The 19,998-nt window shown below is 33.6% G+C and overlaps 1 protein-coding gene across 16 annotated transcripts in view; it reads left to right on the top strand.

The window, feature by feature from the left end:
* Positions 1 to 19,998, top strand: part of CEP170 (centrosomal protein 170) — a 91,039-nt gene that overhangs the window by 53,226 nt on the left and 17,815 nt on the right. For 14 of the 16 annotated variants that reach the window (XM_045537214.1, XM_045537225.1, XM_045537228.1 and 11 more), the window contains 3 exons: positions 6,542 to 6,691; positions 9,141 to 9,267; positions 12,611 to 14,440. In XM_045537214.1, the coding sequence (XP_045393170.1) occupies positions 6,542 to 6,691; positions 9,141 to 9,267; positions 12,611 to 14,440 (2,107 nt within the window). The remainder of the gene's footprint in view (positions 1 to 6,541; positions 6,692 to 9,140; positions 9,268 to 12,610; positions 14,441 to 19,998) is intronic. The other 2 variants (XM_045537229.1, XM_045537227.1) reach the window with 2 other exon arrangements.

Below are 19,998 nucleotides of genomic sequence, written 5' to 3' on the forward strand. Positions count from 1 at the left end.
GTAATTAATACCATAGCGGGCACGGTAGGTAGGGTTTTCCAGAAATATAGAACAACCTGTTCAAAAGCACAGGAGCAAGCAGAACTTGTTCAGAGGACCACAGTGACTTTTAGAGAGATGGAATTGGACTAGATATTGAAGTTCCTTGTGTATCATACTAAGGACTTTAGATTTTTTAATGCTGAAGGCAGTCAGAAATCATTGAAAATTTATAAGTAGGGTCTAAGAGGTCAGGGATGAAAATACAGATTTGGGAATTACTTGGGAATAGAGGGTAGTTGTCTTAGGCCATTTTGTGTTGCTATACCTGAGATGGGGTTGTTTATAAAGAAAAGAGGTTTATTTAGCACACAGTTCTGCAGACTGGGAAGTTCAAGAAGGTAGCTCTGTATCTGGACAGCTTCTGTTGAGGGCCACACACTGGGTCAAAAGATGACAGAGGTCACAGGGGAAATGAACGCTTGCAAAGGGGCAAAATGTGAGAACAGCCTTGCCTTATAACAGCCCACTATTAAGGGAACTAATCCATTTCCGTGAGAACCAGAACTTACTCTTGAGACAGCATTAATCTATTCATGAGGGATCCACCCCTATGACCCAAACACTTCTCACTAGGCCCTACCTCCCCACACTGCTCACTGGCCATTAAACTTCAGTGTGAGTTTTGGCAGGGACAATTCACACCCAAAGCATAGCCATATTTGAATGCAAAATAAGAGATGAGATCAACGAGAGATAATGTATATAGTAAGAGGAGAAAAAGCATGAAATTCTTAGCATCACCAACATTGGTGGGCAAAGGAATGAGTGATCAGGGAAGACTGAAAATAATCAAACAGGAATAGAGCAAACCAAGAGAACATAGCATCTTGGAATCAAAAGCAGAGTCAGAAAGAAGTAAGCAAAAGTATCACATGATACACTAATGTTAAGTATGATAAGCACTGAATGTCTTTTAAGTTTTTCTCCAAAATACATTGTATTCCTTGGTCTAAAAAAGATAAGCATAACAGGTATTTGCATCTTAACTTGAGAGAAGTTGTATAGGATTAAAATAAGATTTCTTTAAAGATATGACCAAACTGAAATATCACATCCTTGTTTTCCTGTGCTGATAGTATTTAAAAGGTACTGAGAGAGATAACCTGTTCCCCTCCCCCCAGTTGATGGGATTACAGCATTTTGGTTCATAGATTTGTGCCGTGTGTATCGATAGATAAACCTTATTTTATGCAAGTCCCCAAATTACCTTTTACCATGTTAACATAAATGCCTGATATTTATAAAGACCTCTTAAATTTTACATCTAAGGTAACATGGAGATGCAGTATAAGAAAGTGCTGTTTACAGCCTGGATTGAAGGCAGTTATCTCCCATAGTAGTAGTAATCTCTCTGAGCTGTGTGCCCCTTGACCTCTCTGAAGCAGCCTTCCCAGGGAACCCATTACGGTACCAGTTTCTCCTCCTTCCTTCTCCATCAAAACAAGTACTACTGAGGCAAGAGGAAGATCATGTCAGGGCTATTTCCTAACCTAAGTTAAATGAGAAAAACTTGTGAAAGAAAGCTAAACACTAAATGAACAAGAAAAAAATTGGTAGAGGGGTTCAGGATCTGTCTTTTTGAAGGAAAGATTTCTCCTCCTCCTAAATTTCATACCATAGACCAACTCTGCCAAATACTTTTCCTGTCCTGAGTTTTGATGCCTATCCATTGTGTCAACATACGTCCCTCCATACGCCTCTCATTAGCATATTTTCTTCCCTCTTAGGGCCAGGGCACTGCTGGTTCTGTAGGCAACAGGTGGTAGGGAAGAATCCAGATCCAGGAGAACTATAAAAAGACTGGAAAATGAAGAACAAGTATAGCAGTGAGTAAACAGCCCGAGAAAGTTAGTGCTGAGAATCTGAATCTGGGGTAATAGTCCAAACTCTGAAGGTCACAGCAAGATTTTAGATTAAGTCCAAGTTAGAGCCTGGGAGACCGTGATAAACCAAGTCGAAATATATGTAGACAGGGCCAGGTACAACACAGAGGAAGGCAGTGTGTCCCAAGTCCACTCAGATGTAAAATCAGATGTGTGTGGGAACGAAAGGAGTGAGAGATCAAATAAGAACCTTGAGCAATAAGAAAGGCCCTTGATAACAGTCAGCATTTTGATTTTGACTTAACATTTCTTTCTTCACTGAGCAATTTAAAAAAAAAATTCTATCAGGAGAATTTATTTTTGGTCTCTCTGATTGATTCTGTTCAACCCAAAGCTTCACAAGGGAAGCCTTACCTTTTTTTTTCAGTGGGAAGCCTAGCATTTAATAGGTTTGCCCTCATTTTCCTTTTGCTATTATTGTATGAAATCTTACATATTTTCCTGCCTGAGGAGCTTTCCACTTACTGTGCCTTCAGTCGAGGAAGCTCTTTTCTTGTGTTTGTCCTGCCTAGCTCCTCATAATTCACTTTATTTATTCATTTAATTTTTCATTGTGGTAAAATACACATAACATAAAATTTACCACCTTAGCAATTTTTAACTGTACAGTGTTATTAAATGCATTCAGAATGTTGTACAAGCGTCACCACCATGCATCTCTGTAACTCTTTGTCTTATAAAATGGAAACTGTACTCACCTCATAATTCACTTTGATAAGGCTTTCTCTAACTACCCTGTTTAAAGTAACCCCAGCATTCACCTCTTGTATCTTTTCATCAGATTATCATGTTTTACTTTCTTTATAGAACTCACTTCTATCTGGTTTATTTTCTGTCCCTCTTCTCTAGAATGATCTTATTTGTCTTGTTCACTTCTGTATTCCTTGTGCCTAGAACAATGCCTGGCATGTAGTAGACATTCGAAAATCTTTTGAATGAATGAGAAAGAAAAATTTGTGACATGCTTTTTTATTTATATTAGTATTTGTATGTGATTAACTATATATTAGCAATTTATTTCAATGAATTTATAGGTTAATTAAATCCAACCAGCCTCCTATAGAGAAGTTTTTCTATATTTTAATGTGCTGAAACTAGTTTATTGATATGCCCAAGTCTTCTCCCACGGCCCTCACCTCTTTGACACTGGTCTCTATCTTTTGTCACAATAAGCAAGCCTCCTATATCTGATGTTATTAAATGTAATTTTGACCTCTCTGTAAGTATTCAATAGGTGGGATATTTACTCCAATGAAAGTTACACCACTATTCTGCCCTGCCCACCATTCCAATTTTAGAATTGGAAACTTCAGACTTTTTCTGTACAGACTGAGGTTTTAAATAATAATGACAATAATGATAATGTGCTAGTGAATAAAATCAATGTCAAACTTTTCATAGGCTTAGTTTGTATTGGACATACTAATTTGTTATCTGGAGAATGTTTAGTCTCTTTGAATTTAAAACTAAAATCTAAAAATAAGTCGGATTCTTACATAAATTTGGTTTTAATTACAGAGTGCCCCTGCTTGGCTCTTCCAGGTGACATTCTCTATTTTGTACAAGCTCTTTTATTAGACCTAACCTCCTCAAGAGCAAAGGCTAAGTCATATAGATTTTTAAATCCCCTATAGTGGCTAACTGAGTAGCCTATGGATAGTAAATACCACACCTCAGTAACAGGTTGATAAATTGTTTAGAGTAGCCACCAAGCTATAGATGTGAAATCTCAAAGTGAGATGCCAGATATCATATGCATATATTCAAAAAGAAAAGATTGAGAACATGTTTCATAATTGTTTCAGCAGGATAGGGAGAGAGGTGCTATCTTCTTAACACAAGCCTAGAGGCCATGAGATAGGGTTCATGGGTCACTCTCCAAATAGAGATGCATCTACTTGGATCAAGGGAACTGTAAGAGAGGGCACATGAAAGCCACTCCCCACCCCCAAGATAAATAAGTTGTTTTTAAGCATGTACCAGGCCCGGAGAGCTCTGATAGTGCAAGTTCGCAAAGTTTTCTTTTCCTGTACCATTCCTCCTTCCTTTGCTCCTACCCTGGAAGAATCAGGAACTGACTAGCAAACTTGGAGTGCAACGTGCTGTTAGAGAGGAAGCATAAAAATTAGACAGGTATCTGATTTCATCCCCATTCCCCCCTATAGACTTCCAGCCTAAAGAAGTCCCTTGCCGGATGAGAGACGCAGATTTTGTACTATGTCATGTTTGGGCTTTGGTTGAGAACAGGTCAGAGTGGGGAAGGGAAGAGAATCATGAACTAGGGCTAACATACTGCATGTGAAATACCTTTGAGCCATCCAGGAGGAGGGATGACAGGTAAGCAGCTGTCTATAGCTGGTAATTGAAATGAAGCCTTGTGTGTAGATGAACAGATTCTGGAATGAAAGATGAGAAAACCTAGCAAACTTCGTCTTGGCTTTGAGGAGCTCTCAAGTTCTCTCCAATCTTACATCAGATTGTGTATACTTATTAAATTCGAAAAGTATAATAGCTTTAAAGTGTATATAAACTGTTTATATCCCGTTTGTTTTCACACAAAATTGGTCACAAGTGGATGTTTTTCTACTTAGGCACAGAAATGGATAGATAAGGATTTCAGTATGGACTAGTCATTGTTATTATATCATTAATTTTTCAAAACTCTATCAAAAATACAGGTGTGAAATTTGAAAGCTTCTTTTCCCATGCAGTAGTACTTTAGGCCCTACCACTTGTTTGGAAAAGAAATAATGGTTATTTCTCTAACAATATAAACATGGCTGTCTCTAATGCTTTAAAAGGAATCTTGTCAAAAGTCATCTGAGCACTTTCTGTCCAACTTCAGCACCCCTTCCTCAAACATTGGTTCCTTGTATGTCTTTTGTTATCATTTCTAGATAGTGTAAGAAGTGATTTGGAGAGGTTTATTATATTTTACTTGAAACTGCTAGTGCTTAGATGTTTGAGGAAATCATGTTTTTAGTATGGATTAGAATTAAATATCAATGAATCAGAAAATTACATAAGGTAATTCCTAAATTAAAATGCAGAAAGATGCAAAAGTGCAAGTAATTATATGTGGATTTTTTTTACTTCCTAATTCCAAACTTGAGTTATATTTTTTTCTAGTAATTATAAAAATAAGGAAGTAAACTTCGGTAAATTTTGAGTTCAGTGACTTGAGTTAGAAATGATTTTTAATTTTTTTAAAGACAGACACAACTTCAATAGCTCTAATTTTCTTTCTTTACAAGTGAGATTAAAGGCAAAGGACACAGGGATACTCAGGGTTTTGTACTCCTGTGATTAAATTGAACTCATTCTAATGTTTAGCAAAATTAAACAGTTTTTGTTTTTTCTTTCTGTACATTATACTTTCAGGTATTACTAAAATTTATATTTGATTTAAAGTTAATAATATATGATTTGCTCTTAAAACGAAGGTAATGTGAATATTGAGTTGTTCAACAGAATATTAAATCATAATCTTAAAAACTGTAGTTATATTTGAATGAAATATTAAATAATAAGGCCATCTAGTGGTAAAATTTTCAAGTTTTAGTGAATTTGAAAATCTGATACCTCTTTCACTAAATATGAACTTCAGAGTTTATCGAATAACTGTACTATTAGAAATTAAATTAAAAACTTTGCTAGAAAATAGTTAAGCCCAAGGTATTTTTCCCTTATAGAAATTGAAGGCTTTCTTTGGTTATGTTCTAAAGATCTTCTTTTACAAATTGCTCCTTCAAATGTATAATATTTTTCTTGATTGTACTAATCAAAGCCACAACAATAGCTATAAAGAATAAAGTAAGTATTGGAAACAAAGTAGAGACTTAATAATAACATGGAATATTAAAGTTTATATGGTTAAAACTTTTCCAGTCTCTTCAGCAACATCCAGGGCCAGGAAATGAATAAGACTCAGGTCCTGCTCATAAGAAAAGCACATGATTGTTTCTGTATTTAGAACTTTTCAAAAGTGTTGACCGTTGACAACCTGCTTTTTGAAAAAGTTGATCTGTGTGTGTAGGCCCAGGAATCTGTATTTCAAAGGTCTTTAAATGATTGTTAGGCAAATAAAGTTGGAGAATTATGCTAGATCATACAATAAAATCTGTTATTTGGCACCTTAGAAAATTGTATGTATAAATTTAACTCATCTATGTAAACATTAACATTTGATAGAGAAGGAACAGATAAAATGAGCCATATGTTTATAGTTTTTTAACGTGCTTCTCAAAAATAACAGAGCAAAGAAACAAACTGAAAAGGTACTCTTCTAACTCTTTGCATTATTGTAGTGTTTAACAGCATTATTAAATCTTTTAACAAATCAAATATATCCTGAACATTGTTATTTTTCATCAAATAGGACATTTGCTAAACATTAAAAAAGGATAGTTACTTTTACATAAGCTGTGACTACTCTTTTATTCTTCCCCATCACTCCAAATGAATGTAACTCTGTCATTAAACAAGTTTTCATCATTTTTTAAATTGCCTATTGAAATTAATTTAGAATATTTGCCTCTGAAGTTAATGATAACATTTACATATTAATCTGGTACAAACTTTTCATTTTCTCTTATAAAATAATTTTTTCCTCGTAGGTGTTTGGAGTAGATGACAATCAGGATTATAATAGGCCTATTATCAATGAAAAACAGAAAGATCTAATAAAAGATTGGGCTCTTAATTCTGCTGCAGTAGTAATGGAAGAAAGAAAACCACTGACTACACCTGGATTTTACACCTCAGGGGTATACATCTCTTCCATATACTTAACTTCTTACATGCATAGAGTGTAAATTTTTATCATTTGTACATTAGATTAAGTAATTCATATTATCTCCTTGTAAAATACTTCTAAAAAGTAAAATTTCAACAATTTTTTGTTTCTAATAAAAGCCTAATGCAATTTTACAGTAATTCAGTTTTAGCTTTTGTTTAAGTTAATATTCTTTTGCAAGTGAGGAAAATATTACATTTCAGGAAGCAGTTCATGAGCTGTATGCTCTGCTCATGGTTCTGATTGGCATTATGAGATAAAACAAGAAACATACACCACCTATAATTTATAGGAAGTATTTTTAGAATTGGAAGACCTTGATATCATGCCAAGAACCATTGTGCAAGATACTACCTTGCATACAACTTATGTACCTCAATAAGTGCCAGTGCAGTACAGCCCAGGATATAATTATTTTTTTTTTGTTTCAGCGTATTATGGGGGTACAAATGTTTAGGTTAGATATAATTAGAATAATGTGAAATTAGTTAAGGTTAGCTTGGTTAAGATAGTTAGGGAATCAATATGGGACAGTAGAGCTAGAAAGGCCTGAGTACAAATCTCAGAGCTGCCATTTGTAGCTGAGTGCCTTTGATGCAGTCACTTCTCTCTTATCTTCAGTTGTCTCATCTACACAAATGGTGTTTTTGGTAAAGCCCATTACAGACAATTCTAATAAAGTCTATCAAGCACCCAGCATAGTACTTGCCTGAGATTTATGCACTTAACAAATGTTTTTTCCCTCATCTGAAATGATACTAGAATTTTCATTGCACATTGATATAATGTAAAAATGTATATATTCTGATAATAAGAGATAACATTCAATGGAAGCTTTCTGTATGCAATTTTACAAATAAGGAAACTGAAGTACATAGAGATTAACTTGACCAAGGTCTTACAACTAGTGGTTTGTGGAGCCAGAATCTGAACCTTTAGCACCCTTGATTTCTTAACTCATTCTTTGACTTATGCTATATTACCTCTCAGGAAATTTCTACTATACAAGTTATAAATAAGTATAAAATATAAATAAAAGAAAATCTTAAAGTATAAATAAAAGAAAATATAAATAAAATGTTGCATTTGTATGAAATATAAATATTTTTATAGACAGGTAAATAGCTCTATGTGTTTGTTTATTAATGTTAAAATTACCTCTTCATGGTCTGCTATTTCCTGAGTACTGTCAAAGCAATTTACCATATGTTAGTGTTCTTCATTCTCCCTTGATTTGGAAAATTTTTATTCTGGTTTCTGTTTTATGAGATGTTAATTTACTTACTGAAAGCAGGTAAAAGCTATTTGAGGCAATATTTTGATATTCTGATTAATCCAGGAAGGACTGTATTGAATGTGAATTTAAATATATTCCCTCCTCTCTTCTCTATTCCCACAACCCATGCCAGGTAAAATTTATAGAGCCCCAGTATGTCCCTGCCTTTGTAGGAGTTACCTGACGGGCCATTAGAACACTCTTCACAGAATCTTTTTACATAAGTATGTGTCAGTGAAACAAACCCATGCTGTTTTGGGTATTCTTAGCATGGTCCAAATGGCTCTGGTACCACCTTCAGTACTCAGAAATGTAGGCAGGTACCACAAAACCTTGGAAGGGATCCTAGGATTCACTAGGCTTTGGTATGCTTAGGTTTCACTCTGTATATGTCATTCTCTGTATTTACTATTTTACCCTACTGTTTTTGAAATCATAGAGTGTATAATCTGCATGAAATCTTTACATCATCAGTATTTTTTTTTTTTTTTTTTTAGAACAGGGTCTTTCTCTGTCACCCAGACTGTAGTGCAATGACACGATCATAGCTCACTGCAACCTCAAACTCCTGGGCTCGAGCAATTCTCCTGCATCAGCCTCCTTAGTAGCTGGGACTATGGGCACATGCCACCATGCCCAGCTAATTATTTTATGTTTTATAGGGATGGGTTCTCACTCTGTTGCCCAGGCTGGTCTTGAACTCCTGGGCTCAAGCAGTCCTCCTGCCTTGACCTTCTGAAGTCCTGGGATTACAGGCGCAAGCCACCACGCCTGGTCACTTCATCAGTATTTATCCTGTCATCATTAATACAGGAAATCTGACACTTTTAATTAAATATTTGTTTTGAGTAGTGCAAATAGCTTTCCATTTCCTAGCTGTTATTACAGTTTCAGTATGAAGCCCTGGCTTGGATTTTTAGTAAGAGGTGTCATTTTTAGTGACATAATTTTTTTCAGAGTAAATCTTCATTTTCTAGAGAATTTTCATTTTATGTATGAGAAAATTTAATAAGTGAAAGTATATCAAGGTGAGATTTAATTATGCTTTTGTATGACAGGTTAATGTGACTAAATGAAATTTTCTTTCATGCAACTCAGATTTGGACAGGCTACATTATTTCATTCTCTTATTTTTCTCCTTTAGGAAGGCACATCTTCATCTGGAAACAAACGTTGGGTTTCACAGTGGGCCAGTTTGGCTGCCAATCATACAAGGCATGATCAAGCAGAAAGGATAATGGAATTGTCTGCAACTGTTCCTTTAGAGAATGGTATTTTCTTTCTTTCTTCCTCTCTTTCTTCCTCTCTTCTTCTCTTTCTCTTTTTGTGAATCATATTATCAGTTGCTAAAAACAAGCTAAATCTATATAGTGAGAAGTAAATTAAACCTAAATAAACATATTCAAATATTCTCATGCTCACACTACATAAGTGATTTTTTTGTAACAGGTAAAAATCTGATATTTATTAGAAATTTTGTATTTTAAGGGATTTTAAGCAGGGAAAAAATTTCAAGTGATAAAACTTTTTCTCTTTTGAAAAAATATGTACTTCATAAGTTGAAAGTACAGGACAGATGAAGGATTTAGTAGTTGATTCTGAGGCACTTTTCCTTTTAGTTGCAAATACATTTCAAGTCTGGTTTTAAAACCTTATGTTTTTACTTTTAAATGAAAATTCTTCCTACCCTTTTTGATACACTGATATCTTAGGATAATATTTTATTTTGACTAATAATGCAGATATCATAAAAGTATAATCCTAACTGAAGATAAGGAGATAATTTGTAGATGATGCATTTATATGTATATAGGAATTTATATAGATTAAATAAATGAATGAAAATTTAAAGATAAGACTAAGATCCATTCATAAATACAAAAAATATTTTTGAGGCTACTTTATGCCATATATTCAGTGAAAAAGAAGTTACTTAATGCATCTTACACATCTGTGTAGTGTGATTTTTATTACCTTTTAATTATATTTCTCTGAGGACAAATATAAAGTTTCTTTAAAAAAATAAAATTGTATGTCTCTAATGATTTTCATTATTAGGTTCAGTTAATTACATTCTTAATTAAAAATAAGATGCTCAAGGGTAGGGGATGAGGAGGTGATGTCAAAAGGCACAAAATCTGAGACAAGAGATATCTGGTGGATTTTTTTGAGATTAATTGCACAGTGTGGTGAATATAGTGTTAGAGTATTGTACATTTTAAAATTGCTAAGAGAGTAAGTTTCAAATGTTCTCATCACAAAACAGGTTAAGTATTTGAGGCGATGGATATGTTAACTAGTTTGATTTAATTATTGCATATTATTTTCATAGATTATAACATTGCTTTGTACCCCATAAATATATGATTATGAATTGCCAATTTACAATAAAAAATTAAAATTAAAATTAAAAACTTATCCAAGATGAAAAATAAAGACTTGTTCACAGTCAAAAAAAGACCCACAAGGAGAATTTATATGTAGCTTTTTATCTGTATTCTTAATTTTATTCTTGTTGAAAATGGAAATTTGTTTTCTTTCTGTTTGTCGCACCCCAAAATCTGTCTTAAGAATTTTGTGAAAATTAGTCAGCAAATATTTGAGGATGCCATATAGCAGTGTACTGGAAAAGTTATTTATCATAGAAGTAATTGCTAGTATTTCCAAAAATCTATTGTAAATTATTAAGTTTTAGTTGTGAAACAATATTCTAGCCTTATTATAAAAAATAATAGACCACTTAGCTTTCATGATCTCATTTCTGTTTCATAATATTCTAAATGAATTTATTTAGATAAGCTGATAAATCCACTTAAATCCTAAAATGTTCTTGTTGAACATACAATGAGTGTGTGTTAGGAACAGGAGAGTGTAAGAAATACTAGAAAAATATAAAAAGATAAAATAGCGATTTCATTAAAGGTAGTTCATTCAGTTAGCACTAAGAAGATAAGACATATATTCATGCAAGAATAAACAACATAAGATATAACATGGTTAATTGCTAAATTAGTTTCATCAGTCAGTTTGAGAAGTGTTTCCCTGCATCATAACCATTGTATTGCTAAGTTATTTAAATACTAAACTTTTAGGAGTATAAAAGGGAAAAAAAAGACCCACAGAAGCTATATCTAGTGTCTTTTTCCCATTTATCCCTAAAAGGTTATAATACTTTATATGTTAATTTATATTTCCCTGAAAAGATGTTTCCCTTTTCTCAGAAATACATTCCATTTTTAACAGTCAGAAAAATTCTCCTTAAGTAGTCTCAGATTCTCTCACTTGGAAAAATTAAAGTATATATTATCTCACTGGCTTCTACTTATTTGAAGAAACAAAAGGGATTGTGTATTTTCATATGTGGCCTTAATATCTACCAGAAGACTACAATTTAAAAATCCTCAGTTTATCAAATTATGACACATCCTAAGTGTGAAAAATATGACATTTCATACTTAACGATTTTTTAATCAGCTTTGGATTTAAAAAAAAGTAATTTAAAAAAAATTTACTTAGGAAATCCAAAATTGTCATTCTTTCAAGTACATAATAATGCTTACTAAAAACTAGGTATGTTATTCTTCTCTACTATGTAATTGAAAGTATAGCAAATTAACAGTATGTGTTAGGTATCGACTGTACAATCCTGTGATATACTAGTTAGATTCTGTTTTCTTGACCAGACCTTAAGTATGGAAAGTGACAAAAGCAGGAACGAACACAGTGGACTTCTCTGCTATAAAATACATTGAGAGAAAAAGAACAACAGATGTAGGTTTAAGATCAAATGACCCTTGTACAGTATGGTGACTATAGTTAATAACAATGTATTACATATTTGGAAATTGCCAAGAGAGAGGATTTTATATGTTTTCACCATTAAGAAGATGATACGTATGTGAGGTAATGGATATGTGAGCTTCATTTAGCCATTCCATAATGTATACGTATATCAAAATATCATGTTATATACCATAAATACAATTTTAATAATTAAAAATAAGTAGAAAAGAAAAAATATATGAAAGAAAAAGAGATCAGATGACTCTAATTTTTATCTCATACAATTTACTTTCCTGACTCCTCTATTAATTATTTGTACAGCCTGAAACTGTACTTAAATTTTTAAACTACTAGTCACAATGCTGGCTCATTTATTTTTTATACTTAAGTCATTTCTTAACTTAAACTTCAAAATATAATGTAATACAGTTGGTCCTCTGTATCCACGGGTTTTACATCATAGAGTCAACCACAAATCAAAAATATTCAGGAGCAAAATATGATTTTTTTCACACTGAGCATATACAGACTTCATTTTCTAATCCTTATTCTCTAAACAATACAGTATATCACCTCTTTACATAGCATTTACATTGTATTAGGTAATTTTAAGTAATCTAGAGATGATTTAAAGTGTACCGGAGGATGTGCGTAGTTCTATGCAAATACTGCACCATTTTATTATAAGTGACTTGAGCATCCACAGAATTTGGTATCCGTGGGGGGTCCTGGAACTAATCTCCACAAATACCAAGGAATGACTATAATATTCCTTTTATTTTTAATTTTTTGCCCTAATTAATTTTCTCCTTTGTGGTTTTTATGTTGTAGATACAGATATCAGTGAATCTGGCATTTCAGTGAGAAGTACTGGCTCTGCAACTTCTTTGGCTAGTCAGGGAGAAAGGAGGAGACGAACCCTTCCCCAACTTCCAAATGAAGAAAAGTCTCTTGAGAGCTCCAGAGCAAAGGTTATAACACCGAGGTCAGAGATAGGAGAAAAACAAGACACAGAACTTCAGGAGAAAGAAACTCCTACACAGGTATACCAAAAAGATAAGCAGGATGCTGACAGAGCCCTGAGTAAAATGAATAGGGCAGTAAATGGTGAGACTCTTAAAACTGGTGGAGATAATAAAACCTTACTTCACTTAGGCAGCTCTTCTGGAAAGGAGAAAAATGAAACTGACAAGGAAGCTTCTTTGGTAAAGCAAACATTAGCAAAAATTCAGCACCAACCAGAACAAAAGGAGGAGGCACAGTGGGCAGCTACTAAATTGTCTTCAAAAAATGTTTCAGGTCAGATAGATAAATGTAGGGAGGAATCCTTTAAGCAAGAGTCACAACCTCCAGAAAAAATTTCAGGACATCCTTCTAGCAAAGGAGACAGGGTTATACCAAATGAGAGCAAGAGAAGAAAAGCTGAGGAAATTCTGAAAAGTCAGACTTCGAAGGGAGGAGACAAGAAGGAATCCTCCAAGTCCTTAGTGCGACAAGGGAGCTTCACTATAGAAAAACCTAGCCCAAACATACCCATAGAACTTATTCCCCATATAAACAAACAGACGTCATCTACTCCCCCTTCTTTAACATTAACGTCTGCAAGTAGAATAAGAGAAAGAAATGAGTCTTTGGATACTGATTCTAGTATGGACACAACCCTTATTCTAAAAGACACTGAGGCAGTAATGGCTTTTCTAGAAGCTAAACTGCGTGAAGATAATAAAACTGATGAAGGCCCAGATACTCCCAGTTATAATAGAGACAATTCTATTTCACCAGAATCTGATGTGGATACAGCTAGTACAATCAGTCTGGTTACTGGAGAGACTGAAAGAAAGTCGACCCAAAAGCGTAAGAGTTTCACTAGCCTCTATAAAGATAGGTGTTCCACGGGTTCTCCTTCCAAAGAGGCTACAAAATCATCATCTTCAGGTGCTAGGGAAAAAATTGAAAAGAAAAAAAGTCGTTCCACAGATGTAGGTTCAAGAGCAGATGGTCGTAAATTTGTACAATCCAGTGGGAGAATAAGACAGCCTTCAGTAGACTTAACAGATGATGACCAAACCTCTAGTGTACCTCATTCTGCTATCTCTGATATTATGTCATCTGATCAGGAAACTTACTCTTGTAAATCTCATGGAAGGACTCCACTTACCTCAACTGATGAGCATGTACATTCCAAACTGGAAGGAAGTAAAGTAACAAAATCCAAGTCTTCTCCTGTAGCATCTGGTTCATCCAGTAAATCAACCACTCTTCCAAGGCCACGACCTACCAGGACTTCCCTTTTGCGCAGAGCACGACTTGGTGAAGCTTCAGACAGTGAACTGGCTGACGCTGACAAAGCATCCGTTGCTTCTGAAGTATCCACAACAAGTTCTACATCAAAACCTCCCACGGGAAGGCGTAACATCTCTAGGATTGATTTATTGGCTCAGCCTCGTAGAACAAGACTGGGCTCACTGTCAGCTCGTAGTGACTCTGAGGCGACGATATCTAGAAGTAGTGCCTCTTCACGCACCGCGGAAGCCATCATTAGAAGTGGAGCCAGATTAGTACCATCAGATAAATTTTCTCCTAGAATTAGAGCTAACAGTATCTCTCGACTGTCAGACTCCAAGGTCAAAAGTATGACCTCAACTCATGGCTCTCCTTCAGGTAAATTGGATCCAGATTTTTAGTAACATTAGCATGTTCTATGTTTGGGGGCTCCTTTCTTGAAAAATTAAACTTTTAGTTGTCGTCTTCCCAAAATATTCATGAGAAAGCTTATGATATAGAATGGGGTTTTTTCCTATAAAAATAATTTTAGTTAGCTGTAAATGGAAAACTCAGAAGTTATACATACTTCCAATTAAAGTCCTGGGGCAACATAGTGATTTTAAAATTAGACATTTATTGAACTCATTTAGGAATTTTAATTTTCCAGTTGGTGGTATTTCTGGATTTGTGTTTCAAAATTAGAAATCATCTGGTTTATATAATAGGAATTAACATCATGCTTCCAAAAGCATGTATTTAACCTTTAAATATCCTCTTATAATTCAGAGCCCTTATGAACCTGATGAAAAGCAGGATGTCCTCTATTATTCCTTTCAGAGATAAATGAAGTAATTGATATTTTTTGCTCTTTTTATCCCTCACTTGATTTGAAATGTCTCATACTTTATTTACACTTTTTAAAGTTAAATCTTTTTATGGTTGGATCAGGTGAAAACTAACCCTTTATTTCAGTGGAAAAAGATGGCTTCATGAAGCAATCACTAAGCACATATGGGCCAAACTAGGCTGTAGAAATTTAATTGGTTGTATTTTTTAATTGTAGTATTTAGGTATGATTGAATATAACTATAAAATCTACGTATTCCCTACCAGAATATAACTGCTTTTGGCCTATTTGTCTATTTATGTACTTCATATTCAGAGCTTAAGCCATTGAGAATACCCGTGTGACCAGAGTAATGAGGTGATATTTGTGTGTATCCTGTAAGCATGCTCTTAGTACTTCATAATCAGCCTCATGTATGGGCGTGGCCACAAAGGCCAATGGGAGAGACCAACGGTTGTAAGACTTGAAGATTTGTGATTATGATCAGTCAGCAAGTGTCTAAGTGACCCCCAAGTCTCCAGTTAATAGTGGAGGGGAAGTTGGTGTGCATTCTCATCTTTTTATTTTTGGTTGGTTAATGTCTACCACTCTATGTCCTACAAGACCCCAAACTAACAGTACTTTGCATATGTTATTTTTTTCACTTTTAATTCTTCTCTTCATTGCTACTTTCCTCTGCTCCGTTCACCTATCCATTTCTTTCTCTGCTGGTCAGTGGGTGTGGTAATAACAGTCACCGTCTGTGGTAGGAGTGGATGTGGGCTAGATAACTTGTAATCATGGTTCCAAAAAGAACAGATGGCATTTTCCTTATTATTTCAGTCCTCATTTCCAGGTTTCGAGCTTTGGTTGCTGGTTTGTAAATTTATTGCCAAATATTTTAAAACTAACTATTACCTTTTTGGTTTATGTTTACCCAGTATTGTTATTCTGTTGTTTCTTATGGCTCTACCTCTTCAATTCACATTTCTTTTGTGCTGCATTTCCTGATAAAATTTCTTCTGCTACACTGCTTGTTTTATCACCTCATCTCCATATAAGTACATGAACATATTCAAGTATCTGCCTATCTTAACATAAATTGTATGTTACCAGGTAGCGTGGAACAACTCTTCTGTGCTGGTTGACTACCTCTTAAAACATGATCTGGTTTTATTCCTCAAAGTTTAGCATGAGGGACTTATTTGAGATACAAACCAAATGTGATTAATTCACCCAGTCCAAGATACAAATAAAATAAAAAATAAGATTATATTTATATATATGTGTGTGTATATATATATAAAGATAAATTTCATTTTCTCCTTTGAATACTGAACTTGATAAACATTCAGTTTTTCTATGTCCAAAAAGAACCTTTTGGTACATGTAAACAATGGAATATTATATAGTTGTGAAAAGAATGAAATCCTGCCATTTGCAACAACATGGATGGAACTGGAGAACATTATGTTAAGTTAATAAGCCAAGCACAGAAGGATAGATCTCACAGGTACTCACTCATAATGTGGGAACTAAATATTAAAAACAACTGATCTCATGGAGACAGAGAGTAGAATGCTGGTTACCAGAGACTGGGAAGGGTAGAGGGGAAGGGGGGGCGGATAAAGTGGGGATGGTTGATGGGTGTAAAAATATAGTTAGATAGTTAAATAGAATGAACAATATTTGATAACATAATAAAGTGACTATAAGCAATAAGAAGCTAGGGTGTACTTTAAAAGAGTGGAATTAGAATGTTCTTAACACAAAGAATTGATAAATGCCTGAGCTGACAGATACCCCAGTTATTCTGATTTGATTAATCGACATTGTATGCCTGTATCAAAACATTACATGTACCTATAAATATATACAACTATTCTGTACCCATAATAATTAAAAATTTTTAAAAATCCCACAAGTAGATTATTCAAATTCTAAAAAAAAAAGAAAAAAGACAAGACAAAAGAACCTTGAATTGTTAAATGAAATTCCCCAGGGCAAATTGAGGTACATGATTTTGGCCTTCTTCGTACTTACTAGCAGTATTTTAAATAATTAAAATCATGGAATTTAAGAACTAAAAGAGTTATTCATTTAAGGAATTGAAGCCAACATGAAATAACCTGCCCTGGTCACATTGGTATGACAGGGGAAGGATGTGAATCCAAGGCTTTTAATTCCCAGTGTGTTGCTTTTATACCATATTAATTCTAGCACTAGGAAATAGTCTTGAGGATTTACTTTATGCAAGCTTGCAGAAGACAGCTAGAATCTATTGAATTATTATTAGGAGTATATACTAGGTCAGTATACAATTTCTAGGTTTTGGTATTATTTACTAAAATTTTTGCAATTTAGATGTTTTACCTAGTTCATATTCTCTTTTCCACCTTATGGGCCTAAGGCCACATTGTGATCTAGGATTGTATATTCAGATTCTCTCTAGGTGCCCATTTTATGGTATTATATCTTACCTAGGACAGTGGCGAGGATCTTTGAGTCAGTGGGAACATAAACTAAAATAATTATATGGAGAAGGTAGTAAAAACAATCAGATATACCTGTTTGATTTTGCTAATTGAGATGTCTTTGATGTTATGACATTTCTATTTGAAACAATTAGATTATCTTGAATGGAAAAAGAAAATAAAAATATCTTTTGAAATACGATTTAAAATTCTGTGAGGGTTGCTGCTATGTGCAGTGTAAACTTTAAAGATCTTGGAAATATCTGAACCCAGGATCTGTGATATTGTCCAAATTAGCTTATATAAAAATAATTCTGTAATATTTCAGATTTCATGTTTTAGACTGTGTCTTTAAAAAGTTTTTAAAGAAATGTGTATGATAAAAATAGAAGATTGGGTATCTCTAATTTAGCAACATTAAGGGTAAGAGTTTTTTTATGCTTCTCTGATGTAATTTGCTCCTAGAAGTTTAAATAGTGTTCTTCCCCAAAATTTCTTCAGTATCAAGTTGTAATTGAAATATCCAGATGTATTTTGATAAGAGGCATTTAAAATTAAGGGCCCTGAATTATCAAAATAATTGGTTTTCATTATATTTTAAGTATCCATTTTAGAAAATAAAAATATTTTGTTAATACCTTTAGAATTTTATTTTAGACTATTTGCTTTCCCTTTTTTATTCTAATCCTCAAAATTTATAGACAGTAAAAATTAACTGTTGGTCATGCATCATGGTTTGAATTAATTCTTCTTCCAAGTCAAAGGCCAAACTGTACTGTCAGGGCTTTTTTTCCCTGAATGGTCTTATTGCTGCATGATCATAAATATACATGCAAAATGTTTGTGGTTTAATTTCCCCCTATAATATTCTGATTTGTATGAAGATGCAGTATGTGTTTTCTGAAACGTGTTTGCTAAATCTATAGTTGTACGTTTTAATGCCAACAAAGAGATGAGAGCGTTCACAGAAACATCATGCCAATAACTTTTTTCTTTCTAATTCTCTAGACATCATGGATGATAGTATGTTTTTATAGTGAATACAGTAGTTTATTTTATTACTTCCACAAGAGGGAGTGTTGCACATTTTATAACTAAAATTAATTTTATAATTAATGTAATTAAAATAAGTTTCAGATGAGCTACAAGATTAATTAAGTGCATCTTGGGTCTTTCTCTCATTTTAATATCTATGCTATCTAGCATTTCACTAATCATTAGAGATTGGCATTTCAAACGCCCTCAGTACAAATTTTCAATTTAATGATCTGTCATTAAATACGTTAGTAATATTGATCTGCGAAACAAACCTAATTATATAAAATCAAATTTATTTTTATAAATTATTACCTAAGCAGAATAAAATTTAAGACAAAGAAGTAAAAGTTTTCTTCAGCACAGGTAGAAATCAGAAAAAACATCATTCCATGAGAAATTGAGGGTGTCTTTTAAAAAAAAACTTACTGGAAATTTTTTAAAAAGAGGCTTTTCTCTCATTTAATTGTAAAGCACTTGGAATAGTAAGGAGTGAGTTTTGAACTCTGGCAGTCAGTAGACCTGCCTTACACTTTAAGCAAAGCAAGACCTCTCTGGGCCTGCAAATTGAAGAATTTAGGCTAATGTCTAAGGTCATTCTGTTCTAAAATTCTATGAAATAAGTAGGTTTGGGGGAGAGTTATTAATAAAAACATTCTAACTTGAAGTTTCTTCTGTGTTAATTAGATTTTAGGGAATTTTTTTCAGATGAAATGTATAGCTGCTATACTTTGGAAGCAAAGGTTAAGAAAGCAAAAAGTTTTAAAAGAAGTTCTGTGAGAAGTAACAGTTCAGAGGTCCTGGCATTAAACTCCTTTCCCAGTCCCTTTTCCAACAATAGTTATCATCTCTCTCAGTCTGAACTCCGGTCTTTGCTGTTACACAGGCTAATGGTGTCCGGAGGAACTTGAGCCTTTCTTCATAGTACACCATGTGTGCTATGTTTTCCATTGGCAAAAAATAGCCCTTAATCACTTGAAGATTTATTAATTGTATTTTCATTTCTCTGCAAGACCCTGTCACTGAAAAAAAAAGTTCATTCTAATATGGCTCTACTTATATATTGTCACCTGACATTTAACATACATTAGTAGCGCTTGATACTCAATTTCTCATTCTGTTTTCATGCACTCTCCCACTCATGAAATACATCAGCCATTGAGGCCATTCTTTTAAATTAACTACCTTGCTGTCATCATACTTATGTTTTCAGATATTCTGCAGTTTATTAAAGCTCTTTGTTATTACTTTTATTTTCTCTCCAAATAATTTTTAATTATATAGGTTTGGTGACCATGGTTTCCCAATCAAAAGTGGGGAAATTTGATCTAACAAATCTTTTTCTTATTTATGAATACTAGTATAAGATATAAAAATAAACATAAATTGGCAATTAATGAAATACCTTTATTGAGAAGTACTAATTTGTCATATTTCTGATTTTGTTTGCCGTATTTCTAATTTTTTTCTAAAACTTCTTTGCTCTTGTTCCTAAACTTTTCCAAAATTAGTTTTAAGTCTCAGGGTCATATCAATTCATGGGAGTTTTCATATGTCTAGGAATGAGTAAATTTGTACTGTGGCAAAAGTATTATCTATGTTAATAAATTATCTTCCAA

The sequence above is a fragment of the Lemur catta genome, chromosome 25 (assembly GCF_020740605.2).
Source record: "Lemur catta isolate mLemCat1 chromosome 25, mLemCat1.pri, whole genome shotgun sequence".
Lineage (NCBI taxonomy): Eukaryota > Metazoa > Chordata > Mammalia > Primates > Lemuridae > Lemur > Lemur catta.